At 47.5% G+C, this 20,828-nt stretch overlaps 1 protein-coding gene across 1 annotated transcript; it reads left to right on the plus strand.

Annotated features, from left to right (window-relative positions):
- The first annotated feature begins 1,837 nt into the window (after positions 1 to 1,837).
- Positions 1,838 to 10,706, plus strand: LOC118356070 (serine/arginine repetitive matrix protein 3-like). Its single transcript, XM_035722760.1, has 2 exons — positions 1,838 to 2,373; positions 10,157 to 10,706. Exons 1-2 carry the CDS (start codon positions 1,927 to 1,929, stop codon positions 10,184 to 10,186), a joined length of 477 nt encoding a protein of 158 aa, XP_035578653.1. The 5' UTR covers positions 1,838 to 1,926; the 3' UTR covers positions 10,187 to 10,706.
- Positions 10,707 to 20,828: the final 10,122 nt, after the last annotated feature.

Raw genomic sequence — 20,828 nt, forward strand, 5'->3', positions numbered from 1 at the left:
CAAGTGTTGTAGGGCAAGTAGGGTGACAAAGGCCCAATCCCTGCCCTCGGGGAGTTTACACCACACCTCCTCAGCACTGATTTCATTTCTCATAGAGGTCATTCATCCAGTGTGATCTGTTTATGACTGAACAGATAGTTTATTATTCAGGTCTTAACTCCCTTTGCTGAAAAGACTGTTTTCTCTTTCATCACCATGGAGTAGGGAAATCCAGTTCCAACCAACACTTAAACTCGGGCATACATTTTACCCAAGAGAAAAATCAACGCGCACCCTGGAGTTCATGGCGCTGTTTGCAGATCCAAGCTGTGAAGCCAGGGAGGCCTGGATGGATCTGTAGGGTCTGTAGGGTCTGCACCTGCGGCAGTCTGCAGACCCGGCAGCTCCTGCAGTAAGTCAAGCTTTCTTTCCCTCTGGGCCTCACGGACACTATTACCTTTCAAATCACCTGTCTCTCCTCCAAGAAGGGAAAGAGGCAAGGAGGGAGAGAATTCCCTGTGCATTATGATAATTACATCATGTTTAAACAAAAGATGGCAAGGTGTTTAAGCCAGCAGGTCAAGTCCCCCACACCATCTGTGCTTGCCTGTGTGTATGGTCTGGTAGGAGCTTTTGAGTGAAGGTGTGTTCCCATCTTGCAGATGGGGAACCTGAGGTACAAGAGGGGTCTGGAGGCAGTTGGACACCTGGTGGTTTGCACCTTGCTAAACTCCTCTTTCAAAATCTCCCCCGAATATCAACACCCACCACCCCCAGCCTCCCATTCCCTGCTTCTCAAAAGAACAAGCCTAAAGCATCTGCCTCCTGTTTTTTTTTTTTGCCAAGTTGCTCCCACTTCCTGAGACCCTGCCCCCCTCTATCTGCCTGGTGAAATTCAACCCATCCTTCAAAGCCGAGCTCAGGAGTCACTTCTCCCCCAGGTTGGAATTCATCTCTCCCTCCCGGGCACTCCTTGGCTTGGCCCTTTCTCTCGTTACTTCTCCTAGGGCAACTGGCTTAGCCTCCCAGATCCTCAGTTTTCTCCTTTGTGCACGGGCATAGTAGGGACATCAACAGTTATCTTGAACACCTTGTAGCTCGTGGTCTTCTTCGATGATGCGATGAAAGTTGCCAGAAGAGCGAGTGCTTACTGAGGCCCATTATGTGTCAGGCCGGGTGCTTAGGACTTTCCTGCCGGTTAGCTCATGTAATTGTCAGTCAAGTCTTCCTAGACGGGTACTAGTATTATCTTCATTCCACAGATGAGTGGGGAGGCCCAGAGAGGTGAAATGCCTCTTCCGATGTCATACAGCTAGTCCTACTAGCAGAGCCAGGTTTACCGTACGCCAGAGCTGGGGTCCTAATCCCCGATCCGCTCCAATGCCGGCTCTCTGCCTCCCTGCCAGGGAGGATGGGGGTGGGGAGAACGCAGCACACAGCGCGTCTCCTACAATTTAGGGGTTCATTCAGCCCCACGCCCTCCTACCGGCCAGGTCAACCAGGCCTTCGCGGGGTCGTTGTCTAAATGCAGGCCTGGCTGTGCCCTCGGCAGGGATCTCGGTCAACATCTGGTGGCCCAAACCCCGGGCCATGAAGCGGAGCCGAGGCTGGGACGCCTGTACCGCAGAGCGGGTCCCGGGTCCCGAGTCCCAGGAATGTGGGAGGGCTGGGCGGAGAGGGCGGGCACGGCGGGGGCGCTTCCTCTGCCCGCCGGCGGGGAGCCGCCAGGGCGCGCGCGGGGCGCGCTACCGCCCCCTCCCCGCCGCCCGCCGGCTCGCCAGCCCGGCCGGCTGGGCGGGGGCGGGGGCTGTAGCGGGAGGGCTGCGAGGGGCCGCGGTGCTCTGCAGCCGCCTGGCCGGCCGGGCGGGAGGAAGCGATGAATATTCAGAGGGGGAGGGGGAAGGGAGGGGGCTGAGCGCTCGGCCGGCTCCCTGCAGCCCGAGCCGCATGACGCGCGGAGGAGGCAGCGGGAGCCGCCGGAGCCGCAGGAGCCGGGATCAGGGCGCCGCGCGCGGGGGGTGGGCGCCGCTTGCTCCGCCCCGCGAAGCCCCTGCGCGCCCAGGGACGCGTCCCCCCCGCGGCAGCCTCGCCAGGCTTCGCCGTGTGGCCGCCGCCGCCGCCACCGCCGCTGCCATGTCCCCGGGGAAGCCCGGGGCGGGCGGAGCGGGGACTAGGCGGACCGGCTGGAGGAGGAGGAGGAGGAGGCGGCGGCTGGAGGCGGCGACGAGGGCGCCCGCACTCGGGCGCACGGCGGGGCCCGACTCGCGCGTCCCGGGCACGTTCCAGGGCGCGCGGGGCATGAAGCGGGCGGCGCGGGAGGCGCGGCCGCCTCCGCGCTCGTCGGGGCTGCGCTGGGCGCTGCCGCCGCTGCTGCTGCTGTTGCGCCTGGGCCAGGTGAGCTACCGGGTGGGCCCGGGCGCGGGGGCCGGGCGGGGGGGCCGGGCACGGAGGGTGGGGGCGGGACTGGCATCCCCTGCACCTGCCCCGGTGTGCCCTGCCTGCGGGGTCCGCGGGAGGTGGCGAGGGGCCCGAGGGCTCCGCGCCCCCCATCTTGGAGGGGGCTCGCCGGAACCCAGCCGGCCTCGCGCGCGGGCGATCGAGCGCCTGCCCCGGCTGCCCAGTCCCGGAGGGAGCACGGCGGGATCCGGGGTCCCGGGGTGCCCGTGGCCTCCCGGTGGAAGCCCCCGCGCGGGCTCCAGGCCGTCTCTGGCCCGGCCCTCCGCGGAGCTGGTCACATCTGGCCGGCGCGGGCCCGGCTAGCCCGCCCGCGGCGGCCGGAGGGGGCGTGTTTGAGAAGGGCTCGCGTTGCGGAGCGGGGCCGGCCTGGCCGAGCGCGGCCGACCTCCGACCCGGCCTGCAGGGGCCCGAGGGGCCGGGCCGAAGGGCAGCGGCGGCGGCCCGGGGGAGCCGGGGCAGGGCCGGGCGCGGGGCCTCCGGGCCGAGGGGACCGCTTCTGGGGGAAGTCCCCAGCCCCGGCAAAGGTGGCCACTCGCGAGCGTTCGTCAAGGCGACGGTCCCTTCCCCGGAGAAGCTGCCTGCTTCCCTGGGCGTTTATTTCGTGCTTTGTGGGCGCAGGCTCTCCCCCACCGCCCTGTTTTCTGGCTTCGCTTTTCAGATACTGCTGTGCCTGGCATTTTGGCGACCGACCTTTCTGAAAGCGCTGTTTCCCCTTCATAATATTCCCGTTGGGGGCGAGGCAGGGCAGCTGGGAGACGTTCCCATGTCACAGATAGGGAACTTGAGAGGGAGAAGTGAAAGAGCAGAATCACCCAGCCCTGGTCGCGGGAGCTGAGCAAGCGGGTTCGTCTTCACAGCCTTCTAGGAGCCTGCTAGGGTCCTGCACCCGCGGCCGAAAGTGGCCTGGTGATACCCCTTTTGTGCATTTTGTTAATGAAAATCTTGCTTGTTTTATACAAACGACAGTTCTAAGGAGATGATGTTGGAAGCCTGGGAAATTAGTTATTGGTCGAGGATGGTACCTGGTGTCAGGGAAAACTTTTCAAGCACAGATACAGGATTGTCTGAGAGCAGAACCATCAGCCTTGGGGCCGGAAAGAAGCCTACCGGTCAGGATAAGGGAGCTGGGGCTTGGGGGCTGCAGTAACTCTCAGCACCCAAGAAGTTGCTCTGGGTGCAGAAATACCCTCCCAGTTTTCTTCAGTAGACTTTGGAAGGCAGTGTGACCTCCTGCAGAGAATACTGGACTAACTCTACAGCCAGACTTCAGGGTTGGACATGCTCTTCAGTTTCCTACACCTTCATTAAGGACATTTGTAGGGTGGGCTAACACCCCCTGCCCCCAAGAATTGTTTGAGGGGCTTCCACTGGCCAATGTCTGAAAGAGCTTTGTAAACATTAAAAGGTGTCCAGATGGGCTTACATTAAGGCACAGTGTGTATGGACTGCCTTCTTCCTGTCCCTGTAAGGAAATTCATGGAGAGCAGTCTATGAGATTAAAAAGAAAATTGCCTCATAATTGAGGATCTCTTGGACCAAAGTTTATACTAAAGAAATACTTGCTCTTCATTTATTTTTAGTTTAATTTGACACACATATTTTTTTATTATATTATGTTTTTACTTTGTCCATGGTGGTTGCTAGCAATGCTTTGAATCAGTGAAAAAAATGGGGTAAATTGATTGCTTGCCCAATCCTTCCTTGTATTTCAGTAGCAAATTGCTGCTCTTTGCTTGTCCCCTATTCAGATATTTCCTTCCTCTCTAATGTGTTCTGTGGAAACTCAAGGCAACTCTTTTTATTTCTCGTTTTGGGATACATTATAAAATAGGAAATCTAAAAGGCTCTCTGAAAGAGCATTTTCAAAATCCACAGTTGACAGTTCATTTTGAGAGTGGATATTTCAGGGAATTTTCGAGCCAGACCAGACTTTCAAGATAGCCTGAAACCTTCATTTTTTAGGTGAGAATATTGAGGCCTAGAGAAGACGGTAATCAGGCTGAGGTCAAGACAATAGAGGAGCTGGGACTGGAACTGTGTTGCCTGCCTCTGCCTAGTATTTTCATGACGCTTTTTCTTTTTTTTCTTTCTTTTGCCATGTTTTCACTTTGCTGTTACTTTTAACTGTAGGCACAGCCCTACCTCACTGTGTACTCCCCAAACTGTGGGTGTAAATTGAATTTTTCAAAAGGAAACATATTTGAGAGTGGAAGTCATATTTGGGATTTCTGAAGTTTGTGCATTTAGGAAATGTGGGTGAAGGCATTAGACTACCTCCCTAACATTTGATTGGTTTTCCGACGCTTGGATAGCATGTGTGTGTGTGTTTTAAATGGAATCAACCGTAGCAGGTTATAAAATGGACAAGTCATGGAAAAGACACAGCTCTGTGAGGGAATTAATGAGGATGGGTGTGGAAGCTGAAGAGCAGAGATGCAGGAAAATTCAGTGCTTAGTAGGGCTGGAAAAGCCATTTTTGACCCTGGCATCTCATTCCCCTTCTTCAAGACGGGAAAGATGGTCAGAGATGATTCCAGCATGAGGACTGTGCTAGTTGTAATGTCTGACTCCACCCATTCTCATAGCATTTTTGCACACTAATTTTGGTTTACGTGTATGTTTTAGGCAACATGACCGAGCAGTCCTGTTCTCGCAGCCCCCTTGCTTCCTTTTCTTGGGAAGTACAGTCCTGACAGATTCTTTAAGAAATAGCTTGATAGTGGGCTGCTTTCAAATGGAAAAAAAGAAAAAAAAAAAAAAGAAAAGAAAGAAAGGAAAAAAAGCTGGTGACTGATAGCTGTTTTGTTGGTCTTACAGTGTTTTGGATTTGCTTTTTCTTTGCGTTCTTGTTTCCTGGTGAATAATAACTGCGTCTGTGGTCTATAATAGCTAATCCTTAAGCCTGCTTACCCCCCTGCTTCATCCAGACTACAAAAAATATTTTGACTCCTCTTTAAGTTGCTTGCTAAAATCTCATACGGGTGACTTTAAATATTTTTGTTTTGCTTCAGAACAACAACGGAAAAACCACACGATTATGTTTTGTTTGCAGACAGTTTAAGGAAAACGGAGCAGACGGGTTTATGGTTAGACTGTGACTTTGAGTTGATTTCGAGTTGAGCCCTATGATGAAGACAACCACGGATCCCCAAGCTTTCCTGAGCGGGGAGAATCCTGGCTCCTGAGTGAGCAATTTAGGTCAGCAAAGAGGTTATTTAGCTCCTAAAAGTAATTTTTGCTTGGGGTTGAGGCCGAGGTAGAGTTGCTGAATGACTGTAGGCCTGGGTTTAGCCAGCACATCATCTGCAATTACTTCTTAGTCCATTCACTGCTTGGCCAAGGGAATTATTTTGAGTGCAGGGTAAGAGACAATTTTCTGTGTATTTCCTTTTTAACCTAATGCTGCTGGTAATATTATAATTAATAGGTAACATTATATGTGGCAGGTACTGTGCTCAGGGTTTGAATGCATTATCTCATTTGACCATTTCAGAAATACTAAAAGGTCGGTGTTGTTCATGTTCCCATTTTATCTGAGAGAAAACTGAGGTTCTGTGCTCCCCAATGATTTGTAACTAGGATGTGGTAGAGACAAGTCTGATGCCTTCACTGCCCCCATTTACTGTCCTGCGCTGTACAAAGTCATTTATTTTAGAGAAGGTCTTCAGTGTGCAAGTAAGAGATGAGGTAACAAGACTTGTGAAGAACAGGCTCGTGGGTTCTGAACCCTGATGGGGCAGGGAGTCATTTTGGCTTCTCTGCATCCTGTACTCTATAGGATCTGTCCCATTTGTGACACGGACAACCCAGGTACCTCTTAACTGCTCGTGTTGCTTTGGGAACTTGAGTCTTAGTGGAGACAGGGTCTGGAGTGGAAAGACCTGGCTTCGGGTCCTCGCTCTGCCACTTAGTAGCTGCATAAACTTGGGCAAGTCCCTTAACCTCTGTGACTCCTCATTTCCTTATCTGGAAAATGGGACCAACACTTCCTGCTTCACTGGGCAGTTGAAGAGGATCAAATATGATAGAAGAGGAACTGCCATATGAAATCTAAAGCATGATTCTAAGGTTGTGGCCGCTGCTGTTATTTGGGGAGAAGAAGTGGGGCTTCACATTAGGGCATATAACAAATACTTAATCAAGCGTTTCTCGCAGAGCGGCACCTGCAGGCATGCAAGATGAACTTAGCTCAGTCACAAAACATTTTTTTTTAAATGTTAAGAATTATTTATTTTAGGGGGTATTAGTAAAAAAAAAAAATAGCAAGTTGCCTGTCATGTCCATGATTTTATAGGTAGAGTGTGGCTAAGTAGTGTCCTGGCATATAAATTTGTTTATGTTTAATAAAAAGCTGATCCAAAGAAAAATATTGGGTAGTTATGAAAGGATGATAGGGTTATGGCAAACTTGCAAAGGTGAAAAACTGCTTAAGTTTGGGAAATACTGGGCACACAGCAGGCAGCCTGCCTTCATGACTTACAGGCCTTGGGAGTGAGATGTTACTCCGATCACCCTCAGCTAACCAGTCACAGTTGTGATACGGGCTGTGTGTGTGATGTCCTTGTTGTCTTCCACCCCTTGCAGCCCCAACAGGGATGAGTGGGCGCAGAGGGTCTCTAAGCCTAGATCCCTGGAGGCGGCAGGTATCTCAGACTAGAGAATCCCACAGCAGTTCTGTCACCACCTCGTATGGCTTTCCAGTGGCTTTTCTGGTGACCCCTCAGAGGACAGGAGCTGTAGGAGATTTGTTATTACTTCCTTGTTAGTGATAGCTATGATCATCCTAGTGTCTCAGAAATTTCATGGCATGTAAATGCCTGGGTGTAGGGCTGGTGGGACTGAGACGGTGGATTAGGGGGCATTTTGAAAGCGAAGTAGTGTCAGCTCCCACAGAAGGTCTAATTTTAAACATGCAAATAATTTTCAGTTCCACTTTTCCTTCTTCCTGTTAGAGGAAAGCTGTACCCTGTTGCAATTTCTGAGTCTCGAGCAGACAATGTCGTCATTATGCTCCAAACTATCTCCTTCTCCAGGGCAGGAATGGGTGGTGGTTTTCTGGGTGCCTGTGCTGGGCCCCAGCCCAGTGTTGTTTCATGGCTTCTGGGTAAATAAGTGAGTGAATATTAAAACTTAGCACCAGGGGCGCCTGGGGGGCTCAGTTTAAGCATCTGCCTTCGGCTTGGGTCATGATCCCGGGGTCCTGGGATCGAGCCCCGCATCGAGCCCCGCATCTGGCGGGGGGGGGGGGGGGTCCCTGCTCAGCGGGAGGCCTGCTTCTCCCTCTCCCACTCCCCCTGCTTGTGTTCCCTCTCTCGCTGTGTCTCTCTCTGTCAAATAAATAAATAAAATCTTAAAAAAAAAAACAACTTAGCACCAATGTGGAGTCTGTAACACAGTGGTTCTTAATCTTTCCCGGCCGGGGAGGGCGTGGGGGTGTAAGACCCTTACAGAGTATGTAAAAGGGAAGCATCCTCTCCCCAAAAGGAATGCACGTATTTACAACTTTGTATCCAATTTCAAGGGTTTCATAGACTTTTTAAAACAGCCAATGATTCTCGGGTTAAAAACCCTCCAATCTAAAACTGTATAATGTTAGAAAAATATCAGTCTTCTTCAAAGGTAATCACTGTGGGTATCCTTGGTTTCCTTCCAGGAGGAAAATGTATACAAGTATCTGTATTCATCTTTTAAGAAAAAGTTACATTGAAGAAAACTTTATGTATACATTGTAGTCTACTTAGCCTTTTAATTTACTTTGTTATTTTAGAGATTATTTAATACCTATACTTACAGCTTTAACTCATTCTTTTAAATGACTGCCTGGGATTCTGATGTGTGAATTTACCATGATGTATTTGACCAGGCCCCTATCAGGGGACACTTTAATTGTTTTTAGTGCCCCCAGCCTTTTATAAATCATGCTTCAGAGAATGTCTTTGGGACATATTTCTTGTCACTCTCACAAGGATATCCATAGGATAAATTTCTAAGTTTAGGATTGCTGCATTAGAGGGTACATGCATTTAAAATTTGATAGCACCCAGGGGCACCTGGGTGGCTCAGTTGTTAAGCGGCTGCCTTCGGCTCAGGTCATGATCCCAGGGTCCTGGGATCAAGCCCTCCATCGGGCTCCCTGCTCAGGGGGAAGCCTGCTTCTCCCTCGCCCACTCCCCCTGCTTGTGTTCCTGCTCTCACTCTCTGTCAAATAAATAAATAAAATCTTAAAAAAAATTTTTGATAGCTATTGTTAAGTTGTCCTCCAGAAACATTGCCCCAGTTTGTGCCTGCCCCTGCCTATAGGATTGAGAACTGAGGATTGTTAAATTTTATTTTTTTAATTAAAAAAATTTTTTTTCTTTAAGTAATCTCTACACCCAACATGGGGTTCGAACTCACAACCCCAAGATCAAGAGTTGCATGCTCTACTGACTGAGCCAGCCAGGTGCCCCGAGGATTGTTAAAGTTTTTTAAATGTATGCCAGTCTGAGAGGTGAAAAATTGTATCCTGTGACTTTTATTTATATCTTTGAATTAGTTGAATATTTTTTCCTATGTTTTGGACCATCTGCATTCCTTCCTTTCTTTACTTTTTTGTTAACTCCTTGTTCGTTAAAAAAAAATTGCTATTGTGTTATTGATTTATACAAGCTCTTTGGGAATTAAAGAAGTTAGTCCTTTGGCTCTCATTTGTGTTGGAAGTAGGTGTATTTTCCAACTATTTTAGATGTGGCCCTTGTTCTTCAGGGACTCAGAGATAAATAAGATCCCCGGATGGTGAAGAGAGTGTAGAGCTTGGAAACAGACTGGTTGGTTGGAACCCGGCTCTCCCATCTAAACTAGCTGTGATCTTGGGCAGGTGCCTGAACCTTTCTGATCCTTGGTGTTCACATTTCTAAAATGCTAATAATAATAGTAGTACTTCTCACACAGTGTAGTTGGATAAGTTGAGATCACATTATCTTAAAGTTCCTTGTAAATGGATACAGAAATAGAAGAACAATATTTAACAGAATATTCCATTTACTCAAGAGTTAGATTTTTAAAATTAGAGCACGAGGCCATAATTATGACTTGTCAAAATTGTCCTACAAAATCTTTTAAATTAGATTTAAGAAATTAAGTCCACAATGGAATGTATACATACACGTATGCATATATATTAATTCAAATGTATAATGTGGAGCAATGTATGCTTCCCTGATAGCATAATTTAAATTACATATCTCGGGGTGCCTGGCTGGCTCAGTTGGTTAAGTGTCTGACTCTTGATTTCGGCTCAGGTCACAGTCTCAGGGTTGTGAGATCAAGCCCTGCATCAGGCTCCACGCTCAACGGGAGTCTGCTTGAGATCCTGTCTCCCTCTCCCTCTGCCCATTCCCTGCTTTCTCTCTCTCTCTCAAATAAATAAATACATCTTAAAAAAACCAAATTACATTTCCCTTTTGACAGTGAATATAATTAAATTAATATAGGATAAATGACCACGAGATATGACTGAAGGGTGGCCAGTGGGGTCCTAGCCCCAAAAAAGCAGGACTATTGACTGCGTTCCTTAAAAAACAGAGTCCTCCTTGCATTGACTTGAGCATTTCTCTTTGTTTTGTGACCTGGTCAGCTCTGACTGAGGCTGCCTCTTGTCTCTGGGTACCTTTTCTGTAGGGCCAAGAGGCATTGTTTAATGCCACCAACTAAAAGACATAATCCTTGGCTCTAATTGCAGAAGAGAGGAGACCAGGGGAGTCTGTGCTGACTGTGCCACCGGTTTCTATGGCAGCAAGGCGATCCTGCAGTTCCTGCTCCTGGCCCAAGGGTCGCCTTCTTTTCATGTCCTTGTGTCATGGGAGTTCTTCCTTCCCCACTGAGAGCGGACCTTGCTGGCGGTCCTGTTCCTAAGCCTGGAGAGCTGCAGGGAGCTGGTTGTGGGTAGTGGGGGAGCTTGCTGCCCAGAGCTTATTGTACTGGCTTGGGAGTCGGACAGACCTGAGTCCTCCAACAAATCTCATGCTCGGAGCTGCGCTTGTTCTCATCTGGAAAATGGGGACAACGAAAATACGAACTAACTGGATCCACATAACAAGTTCTTGGCATGAAATAAACCTTCAAACAATGTTGGCTGTTGTTTTATCATCTTATTTTGCTAGGGAGTACTGGCGTAAATTAGGACTTAGATTTAAGATTTAAAAGATTTAAAAAAATTGTGTTTACCTTCTAGGTTATAAAGCCCTTCAGCATATATGAGCTCACAACATTCCTTTGAATTTGTCATTGTCATTCCCACTATTTATTTGTTTGTTTATTTACTTAAAGAGATTTTATTTTTTTTTTTAAAGATTTTATTTATTTATTTGACAGAGAGATAGAGAGCACAAGTAGGCAGAGTGGCAGGCAGAGGGAGAGGGAGAAGCAGGCTCTCTGCTGAGCAGGGAGCCGGACATGGGGCTCGATCCCAGGACCCTGGGATCATGACCTGAGCCGAAGGCAGCCGCTTAACCGACTGAGCCACCCAGGCGCCCCTACTTAAAGAGATTTTATAGTCTGCCTTTGGCTCGGGTCATGATCCCAGGGTCCTGGGATCGAGTCCCACATCATGCTCCTTGCTCAGTGGGGAGCCTGCTTCTCCCTCTGCCTGACACTCTCCTTGCTTGTGTGCTGTCTCTCACTCTCTGTAACAAATAAATAAATAAAATCTAAAAAAAAGGATTTTATTTATTTATTTGACACAGAACGAGAGAGAGAGCACTAGTTAGTGGGGTGAGGGGCAGAGGGAGGGGGAGAAGCAGGCTCCCTGCAGGGAGCCCAATGTGGGGCTCGATCCCAGGACCCTGGGATCATGACCTGAGCCAAAGGCAGACGCTTAACGACTGAGCCACCCAGGCGCCCCTTTCATTCCCACTTAAGGTGTGGCCTGGTCCATCTCTAAGTGACTTGTCCAATTCAGGTGTCATCTGTCTTTTGCACATAGTGTAGCCTAGTTGTAAAAATTAATCAATAGAATCAGCGTACTAGAGGCGTATTGGGCAGGTGAGTCCCCTACTGTGGCTCATACATACTTTTAGGTTGAACCATATGAAATACTGTTTTTGGTCCTTTGAATATTGGCACTCGAACCTGGTTCCACCTAGTATGACCCAGAACACGGGCAAAGTTTGGAAAACCAAAACCTAGATCTCTCTGCTGGAGAGCAGTCTGTTTAAAACCATGGGCCATAAAACCAATTTAGTACGTTATGAGCAGCATTAAAAAATGATGGACTAGAAATTTTCTGGGTTTACTGCATGTAGAAAAGGTAAGTGTTGTGTCATACGATTTGTTTCTGTTACACATAACTCCGTGCGTATGTGTACTGAAGTGCACAGAATACGAATCATCACAAAGAAGTGCACAGAATATGGCATCGTCACAAAGACTGGAAGCCGCTGTTATAGGCAGTTAAGTGGTGGAAGATGTGGGGGAGAGGTGGAGGTGGCTTTTGTTTCCAGAGACAGTGGGAAACGAGTATAAAGTCCCCAGTTATGCATTGTAAATGACCCTATATGTAGCTGAACACTGTCTTTCAGTAGCTGGTGCAGGAGGGACCAACTTTCAGGGAGGTCCCTAGGAAGGGAGTGGGTCCACTGGAAGATGAGGAGGCCTACTTTTAAGTAGCTGCCCTTCTGGAAACTTCAGGGGGACCACCTCTGAAGGACACCTCTGTAGAACAAGCTATTGGCTATGCTTTGTGTTCTTTGGTAAATGGGTTCGGTAGAGAGCAAACACTTCCTGCCTACCTTGTCATGTACTCTGAGAACTTAGGAACAGATTTCAGGGGGTCTGAGGTTCTGAGGGATCATCAGCCATCTGGTGAGTTGTGGGAGACACACACACTTGGCCCTGCCTGGCCTCACAGCTCAGAATTTTTACCTCTAGGTTGTGCTGCCCTCACTCCACTCATGCTGATCTGCACAGGACTCATGCTGATGCTCTGGGGGCCCTTAGACCCCAGCTGGCTGCAGGATCCTAATCCAGAGTTCAGGTTGTTGTTGTTGGTTTTTTTTTATATTAAAAAAAAATTGGAAACATAGATAAATAAAAGAAGAAAGCAAAATTACCTGTAATCTCCATTCCCCTAAACTATTTTGAATGGTGATTTTTGTCTTTATGTTTTTATTTCCTTCCTTCCTTCCTTCCTTTTCTTTCTTTCTCTTTCTTTCTTTCTTTCTTTCTTTCTTTCTTTCTTTCTTTCTTTCTTTCTTTCTTTCTTTCTTTCTTTCTTCCTTCCTTCCTTCCTTCCTTCCTTCCTTCCTTCCTTCCTTCCTTCCTTCCTTCCTTCCTTCTTTCCTTCCTCCCTCCCTCCCTCCCTCCCTCCCTCTCTCCCTTTCTCCCTTCCTTCCTTCCCATCCATCCAAAAATAGGATTACCTGCTACACATGTTTTGTAACTTATATATATATTTTTGTGTGATTACAATGGGGGGGGCAAATGCGTCCCTACGGGTACCCCAGAAAGTTATAGCATAAACATGAGGCTTTTTTCTGGAGTGTCACTGTACTTAGTGGGAAGTATTTTCTTTCTTTTTTTTTTAATTTTATTTTATTATGTCACCATATATTACATCATTAGTTTTTGATATAGTGTTTCATGATTCATTGTTTGTGTGTAACACCCAGTGCTGCATTCAATACATGCCCTCTTTAATACCCATCACCGGGCTAAGCCATGCCCCCACCCCCCTCCCCTCTAGAACCCTCAGTTTGTTTCTCAGAGTCCATAGTCTCTCATGGTTCGTCTCCCCCTCCGATTTCCCCCCCTTCATTTTTCCCCTCCTACTATCTTTTTTTTTTTTTAAACATATAATGTATTATTTGTTTCAGAGGTACAGGTCTGTGATTCATCAGTCTTGCACAATTCACAGCGCTCACCATAGCACATACCCTCCCCAGTGTCTGTCACCCAGCCACCCCATCCCTCCCACCCCCCACCACTCCAGCAACCCTGTTTGTTTTTCAGAGTCCATAGTCTCTCATGGTTCGTCTTCCCCTCTGATTTCCCCCCCTTCATTCTTCCCCTCCTGCTGTCTTCTTCTTCTTCCTTTTTTTTTTTTAACATATATTGCATTATTTGTTTCAGAAGTACAGATCTGTGATTCAACAGTCTTGCACAATTCACAGCGCTCACCATAGCACATACCCTCCCCAATGTCCATCACCCAGCCACCCCATCCCTCCCACCCCCCACCACTCCAGCAACCCTCAGTTTGTTTCCTGAGATTAAGAATTCCTCATATCAGTGAGATCATATGATACATGTCTTTCTCTGATTGATTTTTAGTGGGAAGTATTTTCTAATGTTTTTGGAAACAAACAAATATGGACATAATGTAGATTAGATACCAAATTTGCATCCAGAATGTTTTCAGCAAATACAGGAGACCATAAAGAAATCTCCGGTTTCTGGGGATGTGAGTTCACTCTCCTGTCTATTCTTGGGGACAGTTTATGGCAGTTTGTGAAGTAGTGACAATATGTTGCAAACATTTTTCCCTTGCCAGTAGATGTTCTTTTCTCTTGAGTAACTTTCAGCTGTTGCGTCCTACTGTGCTATATGGAGGTCCCTTATCTCATTTCTCCTGTGATTGATCTTCTAGTTTGTTTTTGACATTTTTTTTTTTTTTTGCCATGATCAACACTATTCAGATGATTCTGTGATTCAATCTCTGAACACATCTCTGATGATTGTCTTTGGATAAATTGAGGGCATAGAAATAACAATAGGTACCACAGGTTGAATATTGATTATGAATTATTATCAGCACTTTTTACATAGTAACTTGTGTAATCCTTTGATGTAGGTGCAGGGATGGAAACTGAGGCCCAGAGAGTTATGATCTGGTCTGTGGCCACATACCTCAACCAGCTGGTTGTGGGCTTCTTTGGGGGCAGAAGAGGGAGCCAGGCAGGATTGCTTACATGGGCCAGGGCATGTCTGAGTCTCCTGGATGGACAGCTGGACTTGAGGGCAGTTCTCAAATGTAGGAGGGCTGTCTTCTGTGGGATGGGTGCTGCCCAGAGTCATGACGTGGCAGAAGTAAATTATTTCCCAAAGCCACAAAAGATAAAAGTGTCTTTGCTATGGATTTTGGATCTGGAACCATACATGATAACGACTTCCTGAAACTTTGTGCCCTTGGCCCCAATCAAATAAATGACATAATGGTATCTTGTTGGAGTCTTTGTCTTCCTGTTGTGAATGAATTTGGGTTTCATAGAGCTTGGACTTGGGCAGAGATGACAGACTTCAGAGCGTCCTGTAAGAAGAAGAGCATGACATTTGGTATCAGCAGAAGTATGGATCCAAATCCATACTCTCCTACAGCATGTAACCCTGCTCTCTGCCCAGGTGCTTAAGCTTCTTGGGACCTGTTGTGTCATCTGGAAAGTGATAATGATTGCCAGGCCATGAGTTATTAGGGTTAAATGAGGGAAGGTGTATAAGGCACCCAATCCAGTTTGTGGTGCTTAGTAGCTCCTTAACTTTTCACTCCCAATTCACCCCTCTTTATTAAAGCAACATCTCCTGACTTTGGGGCTGCAGTTGCCATGTTCCCAAGGTTTGAGGAGACCTCTGAAGGTGTTCAACTTTTGTAAGCCCTGATGCCTGGGAGTATTGTCTAAAGTGGGCACTGCATGAAGAGCACTAACCACATCTTTCAGCTCTAGCGCTCACCAGCCTAGCTCATGTCTCTGCCATTTCTGTACACCTGCTACATATAGCTTGGCCTCATCATCAGAGGCTCATCTTCTGACTTTATGCCTCAACTTATTTCTCAAGCTCGTCTCATCCTGCAAAGCACTCTCCCCAGAACCGCCTCTCTCCTTGTTCTCTGATCCTGCATTCTCCTTAGAGTTTAGACTTGATACTGAAATTGTTTTCGTAGCTCAGACCTGGTCTTCTCTAAAATCAATGATAATCTCCAATTTGGCTTCCTGGTGTCTGGCTTCTGGGAGTCTGTTCCTGTGATAGTGGGCATCAGGCAGCATGAAGTCACCTTTATTGATAGTCTCACTCTGGGCTTGTTCGTGGGACTGAGAGAGACAGAATAGTGCAGTGGTTAAAACCTAGGGCTTTAGAGCCAGATGCCTGGGTGGGAATTCCTTGTTTCACTTTGACCACGTTAGAACCTCTCTGTGCCTCAGTTTTCTTGACTATAAAATAGTGGTGATAACAAGACTCAGCTCTCTGGTTGTTATAGGAAGTACATAAAATAAAGTGTGTATCACAAAGAATTATTCAGCATACATACAATAAAAAGATACAGTAAAAGGAGGACAGATGTACTGGGGTGGGGGGTAAGACTCAGACCCTTAGCCTCTTTCTGACCACTGAGTTTGCCACCGGTCTTTTGATTTCTTTTGCAAGATGTGTGTGTAGCACTTAGCCTTTGCTTTCCCCTGGAATCTGGCATTTCAGCTTTGCACCGAACACTGTGGTTGGGGTCAGTGGGGCCTTCTTTTCCTTTAGACCAGGGTTTTCAACCTCAGCACTATTGATGCTTGGGCCCCATTAATTCATTGTTTTGGGAACTGTCCTGTGCATTGTAGGACGCTTAGTGGCATCCCTGCCTCTGCTAGATGCCGGAAGCCCCCCTCCCTCCTCAGCACACACATGCTTGTAATATGAAAAATGTCTCCAGATAGTGCCAAATGTCCCGTGAGGGGGAATGTGTCCTGGTTGAGAACCACTGCGTTGGGCAATGTCTGTGTTGAAGTAAAGGTTTAGGTTGCCTGTACCTGGCGGTCTCAGTAGCCGGGACTGGCTGTCCTTCCGTTTCCATGCACTCCTGTTGGTAACTGACTGAGACAGTAGGTATGAGCTAACCGGAGCTTTTACGGATATGACAAATGGCCAGGTTGCTAGGTCTCACAAGAGGACTCACATCTCACTCCCTGATTGTTCAGGGAGTACTTTTTAGGGATACTGTGGGAGAGTAAGCACTGTTCGAGGCGTCTTGGGCACCTGGGTGTGGATTCCTATGCACCATTTCTCCCTGTGTTCTTGGCCTCAGGTTCCTCCCCTGCAAAATGGGGATAACTGACATTAACTCATCCTCTCCAGGGTGGGAAGGGGAGCCAGGGTTAATGTGGTATGTGTGCTGCTGGGGATGTGAAGTTGAGGGAAAGGCTCAACTGTGCCAAGTTCCACAGAAGAGATAGACCCAGTCAAAGGGAGATCCCATTACAAAGAGATTCACTGCCAAGTTTCCCTTCCTAGCAGCTCCTTGGAGCAATTTTCAGCTTTTAGAGTGTTTAGAGGCCCCAGGGCATTAACCTAGAGCTAATGCTGTCGGAGCCAGAGAGCAAGAGACCAGCAGGAATGAAGCAGGAGAAACCCTTGGAAACCCGCTTAAACTCTGTGGTGATGAGGATGGTAGGCTTTCTGAAAAGTCGATGTACCTACAGCTTCTCAGGAAAACCGCCCTCTGTGAAGCCGAACAAGTGCTCCCAACTCCATGTGGGTCAGACCTGGTCCGGACATACTGTTGTCTGGGGCTCCATTTTCTTTTACCCGGATTCCAGCCAGTTAATTCTGTGATGTCCACTGTACTGTCTACACTGTGTGCAGGGCCCTCACTTAGCCCTCACAGTGATTGGTGATCGTTGATGGTGTCCATTATAGATAGGACCCACGAGGAGGTGAGGGGACTTGCCCGAAGCCAGGGATGTGGCTGTTCCAGGATCTTCTCCTGCTCTGTGTTCAACAGCAACATAATGCTTTCAAAGGCCTGAATTTTCTCATGTGCCAAATGGGGATAATAAACACCTCAGAGGCTTGGGATCGAGATTCCACGAGAAAATGCTTGGAGAGGCCCCCAGCATGGCGCCTGGCACACACAGAGTGTCCCATTTGGGGCATCTCTCAGTGATAGCACAGGACACCTGCTTGGGTGAGTTTTTCCAGGAATAGCACTTGCTTGCCCTGATCTCATCGTACGGTCTGTCTCAGGCCCTGTCCGGTAAATGTTTGGGGTGCAGCTGTCTGGCGCAGGATGTCACCTGGGGAGGACAGAGAGTCTGAGAGTCAGGAAATAAAGCAAAACCTGCCCTCAGGGATGGAACGTGTGATCTCACAGTCTGGCCTCAAACCAGCTAAGCTCATTGGCATGCAACTTGGTAGTTAATCATTACTGGTAAGAAGATAAAAAGGATCGTTGCCTTCAGGTTTACTGCCTTCTAGTACTATATTATTTCCAGTTATAATCTTTTTATCTTTTGCCATGACAGCCCTAGATTGTGTGTGTGTGTGTGTGTGTGTGTGTGTGTGTGTGTGTGTGTGTGTGTATGTATGTTTGGGGGAATCATAGTAATCCTCAGGCGTGGGGTTTAGCTTGCTCTAGCGAAAAGAGTACAAATGTACAGATTTTTTTTAAAGTAATCTCTATGCCCAGTGTGGGTCTTTAACTTATGACCCCAAGATCAACAGGTGCATAGTCTCCTGACTGAGCCAGCCAGGTGCTCCCCAAAAGAGTACAGACTTTGAAGTCCCTTGGGTTTGACTTTGAATCCCAGCACTGCCTCTTACTAGCTGTGTGATCTTGGGAAATTACCGAACCTCTGCGAGGCCCAGTTCTTGTCTGCAGAATGGAATCACAGTACTAATGATTAGCTGACACTGAATGCTTTCTATGTGCCAGGCAGTGTGCTAAGTGCTTTCTGTGTTTCCACTGAGTGAATCCTCACGACCGCTCAATGAGGTGGTGCCTTTCTTGCCTTCTTTTTATAGGAGAGAAAAATGAGGTACAGAGAGGTTAAGCACCTAGCCTGAGGTCACACAGCTAATCAGTGAAGGAGCCAGGTTCAAGCTTTGGCAAGTTGGTTCTAGAATCAGGGTGTTGGGAATTTATGAAATCCTGCTCAAATGGCCCTAAAACAAAGATGGTGCAGAGAAGCTCAGTAAACATTAGTCCCCCTCCCCCTTTGGCCTTGACTCCCACAGTGACATTTAACTTTTCTTATCATTTTGTTCTCAAGTTGGTGACAAAAGTACCCATTTCCTGTCTGCTGGAGGTGCTCACTTCCAGACAGTTTCTGTTGGCAGGACCTCAGGGTGCACACTTTGCAGGCCCTGAGGGGTGGGCACGGTGCTTTGGGCCCTGGGCACTCACAAAGTGTGGGTGAGCAAGTGCATTTTCCCACATAAAACATTTCTGCCTCAAATCCCTATCAAGGACCTCTTTTGTGTCAAGCATCGTGACCATGATCAATAAAACAATTAAAACAGTAATTCTCGGTCTTTTGACCTCAACTCATTAACCCTTCATTTTCTGTGCCTGGTTACCGGGGCCCTTTGCTGGGCTGTGATCCTTTTAATTGGAGAGGCAGATCTGTGACTGGGACAGGCCTGTGCTGGTTGTCACCTTGCTGAGGCATTTTTTTTCTGGCAGGATTTGCCCTGTTTGGATAAACAGAAGAGTGAATGGCCAACACTGCATTTCCAGTGGCTGTTTTATTTGGGGGCAGGCAGGCCTCAGTAGTGATGTGAGATCAAGCAGTTTCAAAATGCGTTTGTTTTTATTTTTTTAATTTTTTCTTAATTATATAAGGGTGGCATAACAAGATTAAAAGGAATTTAGGAGCTAGAGAAAGGGAGGAAAAAGCCATATATTCCCCCTGCATCACAGAACTGTAATTTTAAAGTAGTTACAGCTATGATTTATGCCAGGTGGCTTGTTATCTAAATTAATTGTGATCACAGAGCAGGGACAGTTTCAGATCCTTTAATACCAAACAGCTGAACGAAGAGAACATTTTTTTTTTCCACGGTGATCCATGGGTGATATGAACATAATTTTGAGTAGCCGCAGGATGCTGCTTGGAGTGGATGTGCTGTAATCCACTTACCCTTTTTCCTATGTAGATATTCAAGCAGAAACCAATTTTTCACTATTACAAGTCATGCAGGGATGAATATTTTCACGCATAGAGCTTTTTCGGTGGAACGGAAATGATTTCCCTAGATTAATTTCCAGGCGTCTTTATAATCTTTGACACCCCTTGCCGAATGACTTTCCAAAAGGAGTGCGTTGCTCACATCACCAGTAGAATGTATGAGGCTGTCTGTTTCGTTATGCCCACACTGGTACTGGGTGTTACCAGTTTTTAAAAGCAGATTTTAAATTTAATATTTGCATTTGCAGACATGCCAGCTGGGCTGTGTGGTGGCTGCCTCACATTGCTTTTTGACTGTGTGTGACTCACATAGAACCTGTTTTGCGTGATCTTTAAAAAAAAAAATTCATTAATTTTTTTTTTTTGCTGAGGGAAAATGTCAAGTCACTGTGCTTTGTACTGCAGTCTGCACTTGTCTGTTGGTATCTAGAAAAATTCTAAGTGCAGCCAGCCACCAGCTGGGCTGAATTGTGTATTCTTACTTACTTTACTGCAAAATCAATCAGACGTATTTCTTCTTTCTTTCTTTCTTTCTTTGTTTGTTTCTTTGTTTCTTTGTTTCTTTTGTTTCTTTTGTTTCTTTTGTTTCTTTTATTTCTTTTCTTTTCCTTTTCTTTTTTTTATGTGGGCTCTCCGCCCAGCATGGATCCCAATGCATGGCTTGAACTCAAAACCCTGAGATCAAGACCTGGACTGAGGTCAAGAGTCAGATGCTTAACTGACTGAGCCACCCAGGAACCCCTACTTATTTCGTTTTTAGAGCTAATTTTAGGGGTGCCTGCTCTCCAATATGTAGCTTTAAACTCAAATTACGGGATGGTTGGATTGACATTTGCAGAATGAAACATTACAGAACACCTACTAGGTATCTGGCCGCTTCCCAATTACATCTCAAACGTGTGGGAAGACCGTTAACTTCAGATGCCAGCTTTGCCCCTTGCACCATGACCTTGATCCGCTTTCCTCCCTACCCCTCCTGCATTACCTGCCGTCCATTTCCCCACCTGTAAATCAGTCTGAGAGTGCCTGTCAAGGAGAGCTGAGGTCAGGATTAGATCATGGTGTTATCAAGGATTTAGCACACAGGCAGTCATGAGGATCCTGCAGTTGGTATTGACACGACAGTGGCCTGAGGGGTGGGGCTCGGGGACTAGAGGAGGAGGGAAACAGGCGGTCCGGAGCCTTTCCTTTAGGAGGTTCTGGTTTTGTGGGAGAGAGAAGGTGGGCTGGCTGGAGACTGCTGCAAGTCCCACACATTGCCGGCCTCAGGGTAACAGCCAGGAGTTTGGACAGGAGTAAGGCCATGCAAATGCCCTCACTGGCTGTTTGGGGGTGAACATTGGGAGCTTAGTCCTGCAGTGACATCCTGGGTGTAGTGAGGGGGGGGTGTGTGTGCATCACGAGTGACAAATTCAGGGTTTGTGCCAAGGTGGGCTGGGGCTAGACTTGGAGGTCTCGGATGACTCCGTG

This window comes from Zalophus californianus, chromosome 11 (assembly GCF_009762305.2).
Source record: "Zalophus californianus isolate mZalCal1 chromosome 11, mZalCal1.pri.v2, whole genome shotgun sequence".
In the NCBI taxonomy this organism is placed as follows: domain Eukaryota; kingdom Metazoa; phylum Chordata; class Mammalia; order Carnivora; family Otariidae; genus Zalophus; species Zalophus californianus.

Bases quoted from the DNA above. Each gene is read 5' to 3' on its own strand.
- LOC118356070 (XM_035722760.1), top strand. From the start codon at position 1,927: ATGACGCGCGGAGGAGGCAGCGGGAGCCGCCGGAGCCGCAGGAGCCGG. The intron at 2,374-10,156 runs GTGAGCTACCGG...CTCTAATTGCAG, and splicing joins TGCTGTTGCGCCTGGGCCAG to AAGAGAGGAGACCAGGGGAG.